We start from the raw sequence: 11,285 nt of genomic DNA, 5'->3' as shown, positions 1-11,285 counted from the left end.
AATGAAGCACACACACGTATGCATACTTTTTTTTTAGTGAAAACTTTTGATTGATTATATTACAAGAGTAGTGACGTCAAAAACAAGGCAGCCTCTTCTAGACGGACTATATTTCTTCGAGTTTGGAGGGGTTCTCCCTTTTTCTCGAAGGTTTCTACCAGATTGAGATGGCACTATGAGCCTCAATCCTTTCTTTTTGGCTCTTGAGCTTTTCGTGCATTGCATGATGTATCCCGTATGGAGCTTGCTCTAACGGTTTTGCTTTAATACTTAATAGAAGTCTGTTTTTGAAAAAAGAAAAAAAACAAGGCAGCCAAAATTACATTTACTGAAAATCTCAGTGTATGCTAGATATACATCATGATCTATGCACTGCACCTGCAAGCAATCAAAGAAGGATTGCTGCAGAGAACGCTTAAGAAAACCAAACAGGAAAAATATCATAAAGTCCAGAGTGTGCCCAATAGCGAACTGAAACAAAGAAAAGATGAAACTCCGGTCTGGGTGGATGAAAACCAAAGAGCTAGAAAGACTTCCCAAAAGGAACAGTCAGGAATTTCGCTCGTAGGCACTGCCGAAGAAGATCAATGAACTCACGAGAACATGGACAAAACCATAATAAATGAGGTGCAGTCTCCTGAGAACTCAAGCATCTGTGGCAACGAGCAGGAGCAATATGTCTACGAGCCAACATCTGTCTAGATGGAGAAATGCCCAGAAGCACTCACTAGAAGAAAACCTGTTGCCGAAGAGGAGTTTTGTAGGCCCAAAGCTACTGTAATCTCTTTCTCCCACCACTTGGCTGGGCAATGCATTCGCCAAATAGAATTGCCTTTCTCTGAAACCCAAGGTTGAGGCAAAAGGATTTTATACAATACAGGCACCGTAATCTAAGATAGCCTCAAAGGCGAGAAGATGACCCTGGTGAAGTCAAAGTCCAATTCTCCGATCTGTCCTAAAGTTCCAAAGGAGGAATCGGAACAAAAGGCGAAAGTATACAAGACACTTGTCGCCACAAAGCACGATAATGAGAGCCCAAGCCATACCGTGTAGTTGCCAGAGAAAAAGGTAGTACAGAGCCATCATCATGAATAACATCAGCAACAGAAGCGATGCCCTTAAAAGAAACAAAGTAGGAATGGCGAGGTTCCTGTAAAGCCAATGGAGACTGAAAAACTATTGACTAGTGAATGCTTTCAGCTTGCAAGGAATTACCCAGCGAAGATTGTCGACCAAGCCATTCCAGATGAGAAAGGAGGTGCTTCCAATCAAGAAGCAAACTGGAGACCAAAGGGCAGCCAGGTAAAGTGCCATCAATGCAACCAAATAAGAAATCCCAGTAATTGATTTGCCAGTAACTAAAGGTAGAAATATTGATATGTGTGACTAGAGATCTAATCATAAGAGCCCAAGGCTAATCACCTTGCAGAAATTGCAGCAACATTTTCCCCCTATAAGCAAGGATGTGTACCTAGATATTGGTGATGTTCAAACCACCATGCATCTTAGGAGAACAAAGTTGATGCACTGAAAGTAGTATGATACTTTTTATGCCATGTTTGGAACACCATAAGGTTTCCATAATGGCAGACATGAAAGAAGCAAGATCTGCCTTGGTGAACAGGATCAAAGGCAAATAAAATTGAATATATGCTAAAAGGATGGACTGCACTATCCGAAGCCGAACATGCAATGCCTAGGTTGCTAATTTTCAATATTCTAGCTTTTTCCCAATCACCCAATCGGTTTGTTGACGACGAGTGAAACCCCACCCCAAAGGGTAACCAAGATGACGAACAATCTGAGTGGGTGGAATGATTTCCCCGAGCCACAAAAGACTATGTCAGTCTTTAGAATGCAATGGGACCAGCTTGGACTTTTGAAATTTTACATGAAGACCAACTGCCAAACCCTAAACAGAGAGAGCCTGCATCAAAGAAGAAAGATCATTTTGCATGTTCTTCAAGGTAAAGAAGGAATCATCAGCATAGGCTTGAGCAACCATGCTGCGGCATACAATAAAGCACTAAGGGGACATCCTTGACAGACCGAGCAACGAAGAGTCCACTCATCAGAGAGATCTCCAAAAAGAATGCAAGCTCGACCATTATGAAGCTTCATCACAGCGTCCTTAGCACCCCCCTTAGTGAAGAGTAGGATGGCATAGCTTGCTTTAGGCGAGAGACTCCGGAGCCCATCCAATGTATGAGGAGCCAATCATTGGATATTAGAGCTTGATGTAGAGATTCAAAGGCTTGGTTGGAGTGACTGGGTTCCTAGTATCTTGCACATCTATAGGTCGCACAGAGCAGTGTAGTGACAATTGACAGTGAATCTAACTTGTGGCCACCCTAAGCCATTCTCGCCCTTTGATGCTATCTCAGATTACGGTGCCTGCATTGTATAAAATCCTTTTGCCTCAACCTTGGGTTTCAGAGAAAGGCAATTCTATTTGGCGAATGCATCGCCCAACCAAGTGGTGGAGAAAGAGATTACAGCAGCTTTGGGCCTACAAAACTCCTCTTCGGCAACAGGTTTTCTTCTGGCGAGTGCTTCTGGGCATTTTTCCATCTGGACAGATGTTAGCTCGGAGGCACATTGCTCCTGCTTATTGCCAAAGATGTTTGAGTTCTCAGGAGACTGTGTCTCATTTATTATGGTTTTGTCAATGTTCTCGTGAGTTCATTGATCTTCTTCAGTAGGGCCTGAGAGCGAGATTCTTGAATGTTCCTTTTGGGAAGTCTTTCAGGCTCTTTGGTTTTCATCCACCCAGACCAGAGTTTCATCTTTTCTTTGTTTGGGCTCACTAACGGGCACTCTGGACTTTATGGACAAACAATAACTGTAAAGTCTTTAGTGATCCTATATTTTCCTTGTTTGGCTTTTTAAGTGTTCTCTGCAGCAATCTTTGTTTGATTGCTTGCAGATGCGCTGCATAGATCATGATGGATATCTAGCGTACGCTGAGATTTTCAGCTGATGTAATTCCCACTGCCTCATTTTGAGGTCGCTACTCTTGTAATATAATCAATCAAAAGTTTTCACTAAAAAAAAGTGTGTTTGATTGCTTGCAAACAGGGACTTTTGATCATGATGTATATTTGTCATATGTTGAAATCTTCTCTTGATGTACTTGAACACATCCTGCTTTGGGATTGTGACTCTGTAATATAAAAATAACTCTTTTCACAAAAAAAAGGAAGTGTTTGTAATATAAAGCTTCAAAATTTCCACCAAAAAAAAAAAACAAGTGTGCGTGTAATATAAACAATTATGGATTTCACCAAAAAAAAAGTGTGTGTGTACATTCTTCTTAATGAAAGGCTCTTTGACTAAAAAATTTGTCCATGTTCTTTGACAAAAAAAATTTGTCTGTGTACTTCTTACTACTTAGTTGACAAAAGTTTTCTAGCATTAAAGTCTAATTTCTACAAATATGGTGTTTTTTAAAATACGCGCTTTTTGGTGGCAGGTATCACTCGTAGACCTTAAAACCAATGTGCTTCTTTACCATGGAAGAATCTTTCCTACAGTAACTTCAAGGATCATTTCTCTCAACTTTGCTCCAGTTCCAAAATTACGATCTTCTTTGTCGTTGCTTACCTCTCCGGCAACCCCTTCCTCAAAAAAGAAAGAAGATGAGCTGACCACAATCCAATCACCATTACTTTTTGTCACAACAAAAGATGCAAATATTATTGTCCTTGATGGAGATACTGGTGTCTGCCATATATCTGCTCCATTAAAGCCGAAACATCCTTCCCGAGCTATCTCTACACAAATTATAGGTATGCTTGTGAATGTACCTATGCTGATAATTGTGTACTTGAAAAGATAAATAACTACACAATACTGGGACTATTTTTCTGAAGGTGACTATGCTTCTCTGCCTTAAAATTTCGAACGTCTACAAAGAGCACAATCCATTGTTTTTGTGCTATAGATTTCACAAAATCAGTTTTTTATTGAGGAGATTTGAATTATCTTTTTTCTTTTCAAAAAAGATTCTTCCAAGCTGTCATAGAAGAATATAATGGAGAATATCATGTTTGAAATAGCTTCAATTTCTGCACGTTCGTCTCTATTCTCTAACGAGCCAAAGGTAATAGGGATCCACAAGGAGAGTCGGATCAAGATGGTACACTAGTATTGCATTGTAGTCCTATGACTCGGCTACAGATAGGATCTGGATCAAACAACATTGCTATGCTTGTGAATCTTATGGAGCGCAAAAGCTATAAGCCCCAACAATAGCATTGGCACGATTGCTCACATACAAATTGCAATTCATGGCTATCAAAGAAGACCTATGCCTCCCAATTGCTTTACCTCTTGCATCACAACCATTTTATTTAGGATCGAGTGAATACCGTCCAATTCCAAGAAGTATCCACTGCTACTACCTTATCTGAAATGGAAATGCATTCTAGACATCACTCTAATTACACTTCCTGAAACTGTCATGTGATATAGTCATAGAGCAAACCACTTTCCTCTTCATCTATCCCAAAGTCTGGCTGTATTTTTGAGACAGCATATTGAGTTTCCAGATGACAATGATGAGGTTGTGGGATCCGAGGTGGTACAAGTTGTACCCTCTACTTTGCTCACAGTTCTCAATGAAAATGCATTTGACTGCTTTGTTGTCCAACTTTTGCCTTTGTTATTTTTGGAACATGAGCATAACACATACAACCAAAAACTCTTAAATGTATGTCTCTTGGCCTCTTTTTTTACCAAGCTTCATAGGATGTCTGTTCTTCAACGCTTTGGTGGGACACCTATTAAGCACATATGCAGCTAAAAAACATTGCTTCTACACAAAAAATGTTCGGCATACGCATGTCTTTGGCCATAGACATGGCTGTCTGAACTACTTGTCTGCTCTTCCTCTATGCCTCCAGTTTATGAGGGAGTGTAGGCAGTGGTGAATTGTTGCTCGATGTCATTCTTCCTGCAAAATCTTTTGAACTCGTTACTTTTGCAGTCACCCCTGTTAGAGAGACAGTCACCTGCTACATCCAACTCTTAAACAACGAAATCGTCTTGAGATCTGACAACGAAAACTTCAAATGCCAACTCACTCCATGTGCACTTAGACAGTACACACAGATGTACAGCCATACAATTGTATATATAGAGAATAAATCTAAGTATGAAATCTTGTCAAACCTATACTATCACGTTGTGAGGTAGGGTACTAGGCTTAGACTCTGTTTGCTGTTCCTACTATTGTAGACCTCTCCTAGACCTCATACAGACTTCAACGGGGTTGCTTTAGTGGAGTCTCTTGGTAATCTGCCTTTGCACCACAATCTGGCTCTTCTACTGTGGATAGCTTTTCCTCTTTGTGAGCCACTCAATGGTACAATGCTCCTGTAGAATGACTGCTCAGAGTGCCCACATATGGGCCTTTATATAGGGCACAAGGCCCTCATATCTGGCCGCATCCAGCAGACCGACCTAAATCAACCAACTGCATCAAGCCGAACTATTTATAGAGTGGGCCAATCCAGTCTGTGTCCATTTGCTTCCGTATAGCCCACCAAACCTCTATTTATCCGTTGTTTTTTGCTGTACCTGACTGCTTATTGCAGTTGGCTGCTGGCTGTGCCTGCCATGTGACGTGATTTTGCTGCAGTTCTGCTGCCCCAATCTCTGTACTGCAGACCAAATGTAAACCTTGTCTGCTCCGGACCTGTCTGCCCCCTTGTAGCCTTCTCTAGTTTCTACCAACTAATATGAGGGCCTATTACTGGACCCAGCTCAGGCTCATGCTGAGCTGTCCTACCCCAGCCCAATAGCGTCAATCGATGGACACTTGGCTAGGCTATATACAGCCCTACAACTTGCGTAGACTATGGGCTCACTGTCAGCCATATTTGCTGACCAGGGTGGCCTCATTAGCTGCCTCAAAATCAAACAAAGAAGGATGGTCTATTGCTACCCACGTGGCAGTCCCTCCCACTCCCTCTTTACGTGCCTATAAGTACAATGAATACCCATATTGTTACAGGTATCAAGCCCTGTTACACTCCTCATTTGGGGGCTCATAGGTGGGGCATTGGCCATATTTATCCACACACCCTCTCAATGACACTATGGTCCGCCTACTCTGTTCGAAGAACCACCATCAGATCCATTGCAGACGTTTTTGGGAACATGTTGAGGATGTGTTCATCATCTGTCCACAAACCGGTAACTCTAGTTTCTCTAGGTACTCCTTCGCATCGTTCACAAGCAAACAAATCCAGTCTGGAACACAAGTACAATTACTGGCCCAAGTCACGAGCACTATGGAATCTTAAAATCCCAAGGCACCAACAAATCCATCCAGTTATCCCCCTCAGAAGATAGGAACAAACCAGATCCTGCAAATTAACATGGTTCTTGGGTTTGTTTCAACTCGACATCAAACCGGCACCATCCATGTTTTGGTATTTGATTTCCTTTATAGTGAGATCCTTGTGGCTGCTCCACATTGATCCCCACTAATAGGAATCCCTCCAGCTATCTTTGGAACATAATTGTCACCTACTAGTTCTCCACAGGCATGATCGTCCTTTGATCTTTCAGGTCCCCCGCCTTCACGTGTAGGGCTTTGACTCTCGATCATGACCTGGTCTTTCTAGCATCATGCAACTAGTTTTGCTTGGAGAAGCTTGGCGATCACCTCCACTGATTAGCAACTCGAACTTGCTGAAGTTTTGGTACTACTCTCAAGAGTAATCTTGTAGAGCAAGTGTTGAAAGACTCTGCAATGAGAAATCCCCCTCTGGCTATACGAAAGGCTTTTGACCTCCATTTTCATGCAACTGAGAATTCTGGTACAAACAACCATCCCAAGTAATCTATCAAAATCTCCATTGAAGTATATTGAGAATAAATGCCTTGAAGAGTATCCGTCGTCATTTAAATTCTTGGCATCCTTTTATGTGGCGTCCCTTTGCTATTCTTGCTTTATGCCATGAGAGACTTCTTGTCACCACCTTCACTTCCATCGTACAACTTCATATGGGTCTCTTCTTGAAGCAACAGTGGGCCCAATTCCTCAAATGTGAATGGCCTTGCTTGCTCTTCAGTTGTCAGAATCGTCACCAAATCATTAGTAAGTCTTTTGGAAGCTTGCTGACCGAAAGCATGGCCAACAGATTGCTATCTACCTTACGACCACCTGATGCGAGTTAATCCTTGAGAATCTTCACTTTTATTGGGAAGTCATGAATTAAATCTTCTTCCCCCACCATCATGGTGAACAATTAATTTTTGATTATGCCTTGTATTTTTCGTTTCAAATAGACTCTTCAAGATCTACCATGCATCATATGTTGTATCTACCAACAGGATATGAGGTATCACAACGTCCATAGTCATCCCGATAATCATGGAGAAGCGACTCACCCATCAATTTCCACTCCATCGTGCTATCTGGATGTGTTGGGATTGTGAAGGATCCACCATGTCTATATAGGTTTCAGCTCCATACCCTCCATCAATGTGGAGCCTCAGGATTTGTTCTTACTCCCCATCGTGGATTAGGACGCACTGTCTTCCTCACAGGCCGGCTCGGCTTGGGAGGTGGTTTCCAACATTACATTGTGGCGGATATGGTGTTCGAGATCTGCCCAGGTCATTGATAGACACGCATCCATTGTTGCTGATATACTCGCTTCCATTTTGACTCATCTCATTTCCACCATCCAGAGTCAGTGGGAGAGATGCATTGGGAACTCCAGAGAGATTGATAGCGTTCATGAGGACTTGGGATTGTTCCTTGTTTTTCCATGTTACTCCACTTGGGATGATGTGGCACTATAGACCACCTCTATGGTTATTTATTCATATTGTAGAGTCCAGGGATAAAGTGGGAATTATCACTGTCCCACCTTTGTCTAATTTGTTATGAATAGCATAAATTACTTCTCATTAGGAAAAGTCTTTTCAAATTTGTACCATCACCTTCAGCAAACATCCGCTGAGATAGGGCGCCAAGCTCAGATCCTGTTTCTTAGTCCTACTATTGTAGACCTTTCGGACATCACGGTAGCCTCCTACAAACTTCAGTGGCTGATCTAGTTGATTCTCCTACTGATCTTCTTGTGCACCACAATCTGGCTCTTCCATTGTGGTGGGTCTGCCTCTTTGTGTACTCCAAGAATAGTACAATGCTCATACATAATGACTTCTTGGAGTGCCCATATATGAGCCTTTGTATAGGGCACAAGGCCCTCAGATCTGGCCAACCTGCATCCAACAAACTAGTCTAAAGTGCATCAGTTCTGGCTGATCCATCCACAGACTAGGCTGATCCAGTTTGTGCCCATTCGCTTCTGTACAGCCCACAAGGCGCTATTTATCTGCTGTTGGTGTATCCGATGGCTCAGTGCAGTCTGCTACTACTAGCTATGCCTGCTGTGTGGCTTGATTCTGTTGCCGGTCTGCTGCTCCATCCTCTGTACTGCTGACCAAATGTAGATCTTGTTGGCCAACTTGTACAGCTCCCTTACAGGCCTCTCCAGTCTTTGCTGACCAATATCAGGTCCTATTACTAGCCCCATCCTAGACACTTGCTGTCTTGTGCTGTCCTACCCAGCCCAATAGCCTCATCAATGTATGCTTGGATGGGCTACATACAGTCACACAACCTGCCCAGACTATGGGCTCACTGTTAGCCATGCCTGCTGACTATGGTGGCCTCTTTGGCTCTGCCTCATTGATAATTGCCATCTTCTCACTGACAATTGCCAATTTTTTGGTGATGTTCTTAACCCTAGTGAGATGACTTGAGAGTGAATCTCACTCTCTCATTGTCAAAGAATGAACCTATCCTTTGAGTTGCAAGTATCCTACATTATTCACCTCAACATTATCCTCTGATATCTTCCATGCTTGTGTTGACGTAGTCTTCACACTCATAAAATGAGTAACGAGGTAGAATCTGATATTTGCAGTGAGAATAGACAACGCTTCTTGGTCTTTTGTAATCCATTATTCTATTTTCTTGGCATCTGTGAGCGGTTTTGTGGATGCGCCTTCAACAATCTTCCAGAAGATCTTTCCTGTGAATATCATCTTGATTGTGAACTTCCACACAAGATAGTACTCAAGGTGGTACCGTATGTTAGGTACGATATGTACGGCATAAGTACTTTATGCTGCACTGTATGGAAAAAAATTTTAGATATGTAAGGTACGTTGGCTTTGTAAATTATTATTATTCTTTCCAAAAAGGGAGGGAAGGGGGACAGAGGGAGGGGGAGAGATTAAAAAGAAAGAAAGAAAGTCTATTAATGTCCATAGGAGACCAATAGGTCCATGGGTTAGCAAAAAACCATCTAGTACATTTGCTTAGGGAGGGCACATGGCAACTCCCAAGGAGTGCAAAAAAGTAGCTCCATGTTATTTAGAGTACCTACATTATAGTCTGAAAATAAAAAACATGATCAGCCATAAATCAATTTAATACTGAGAGTCTTTTGGTTTGGATTCAAACTCCTTGATGAGGGCTGCGCCCTCACGGTATATCGCTCATTCTCCTTCTGTCCTAGCAGCCTTGACCTTGCCTAATTCCGTTGCCTTCTGCTTCAATTGAGCTCATGTGAGTTACGCGGCTATCCATACCTGAGTCCCTTTCAGCTTGGAAGATTTTAGAGAAGCTTGATGCATAAGTCTTGTGATGAGTGTAAAAGTAGCATGTCCTCTATGGTGCTAGATTCTAGTTGTTCTAGCATCTTCATCACCATCATAATCGTCAGATATCCATTCAATATAAGGCATGGTGTCTTTGATGTGTGCTGAAGTATCATCGAAAGAATCTGCCTCTTTGTACCATCCTTTAAGGAGCCCCCCCATTTTGTTATTCATTACATTTTCAAGTCTAGTTCATGCTCTTTGATCTTTTCTTGAATGTCAGCTTTACTTGCCTTTGTATCAACCTCACAATCATTTCCTTCTTCATCGTTTGTACTTCATTGTGAAGGATGCGTCAATTTTACGAGCAAAAACCTATGAGCAGGTTTATCCGAGCGTGTTTTTCAAGAGATTTTTAAAAATGTTTTTATTTAGGAAACATGGTTTTTACACTTTTATTTTTACTAGAACTAGATCCCTTTATCATAAAAATATACAGACTAGTCACTCATTCATTTTTACACAACATAATTTTCTTATTTAGAGACATCCCTTTGTACCCCTGTTATTACCTTAAAAAAGTGTTGATTCCTTTAAGAAACATTCCTCATAATCACTCTCAATGTAATAATACTATGCATATATAATTACTTATTAGCACATTTATATCATATGGAAATATCTTTTTAGTGTTTTTATAGCATATTTATGGACATGTTTCTAAAGAAGTTTAAATTACTATAAATAAGTATCAACTTGGGCTTATATATCACTCTCATAAAATACATGTAATATTTAATACTATATATGGAAGATTTTCCAAAATATAACTTCATAGATGTGCTCAAATGGGGTGTTCCGATCAATTTGAGTGGCTGAATGACTATATTTGGACATTGGATATGAAAGTTATGTCACTTTTAAAAGTGCTGTCCAAGGTAGTTTCGCCAGCGAAACTACCTTGGGAGACTTGCTTCAAAGGGGTTTCGCTGGCGAAACTACCTGGATGGCTTGCTTCAATGAGTTTTCTTTGAAGAAACTCTTTCATGAAGATAGGTTGAGAGAGAGTTTTCAATGTCACCCCCTATTAAGTAAAAGTTGTAAGAAGGATCATAAGGGAATTTTCATAGAGAAGTCTACTCTACATGTGGGTTTCTTCAAAAGCCATCCCATTATGCTCTCACCATTCCTACAGATTCACCTAAAGTTTTTTGTATAAAATAGGCATTGCTATAATACTTTGCATATTTCTAAGTGAAACTATGTTTTCTTCTGATCGATTTTTGCCATATTTATGCATAGTTGGAAGCTTTTTTTTTCCTTCGCTCAGACGCTCGGAAGATTTCGCTCAGAAAATGCTCGTCCCCCATTGTGAACTAGACCTTGGCCGTAGAGACAAGGTATGGTGCTGTTGGAGATGCATCACACTTGTGTAATGCTTCTTGAATGATTTCCTATTTTCCATTACTCTCCATATCATGAACCTTTCTTCCTATAGCTACAAGTCAAAGCTCAAGCTCACAAACCTCTTGCTGCTACAAAGAATAAATATGATGCTGCAATTCTGTCACACTCGTGAGCTTCTTATTCTTTTGAAATTCTTCGCATAGGGGGGCTGCAATTGAGGAATATGGAATCTGAAGAGACATGGCGGT

General features: G+C 41.2%; 1 protein-coding gene across 1 annotated transcript in view; it reads left to right on the top strand.

Moving 5' to 3' along the window:
• Window positions 1–11,285, top strand: part of LOC147887107 (uncharacterized) — a 203,402-nt gene that overhangs the window by 153,757 nt on the left and 38,360 nt on the right. The window contains exon 15 of the mRNA XM_087394519.1: window positions 3,473–3,788. Within this exon, the coding sequence (XP_087250645.1) occupies window positions 3,473–3,788 (316 nt within the window). The remainder of the gene's footprint in view (window positions 1–3,472; window positions 3,789–11,285) is intronic.

The sequence above is a fragment of the Dipteris shenzhenensis genome, chromosome 23, assembly GCF_047967505.1.
Source record: "Dipteris shenzhenensis isolate YYH24624 ecotype China chromosome 23, Dip_SZ_1.0, whole genome shotgun sequence".
NCBI classification, from domain to species: Eukaryota; Viridiplantae; Streptophyta; class Polypodiopsida; order Gleicheniales; family Dipteridaceae; genus Dipteris; species Dipteris shenzhenensis.
This window is presented reverse-complemented; position numbering and strand designations above follow the sequence as displayed.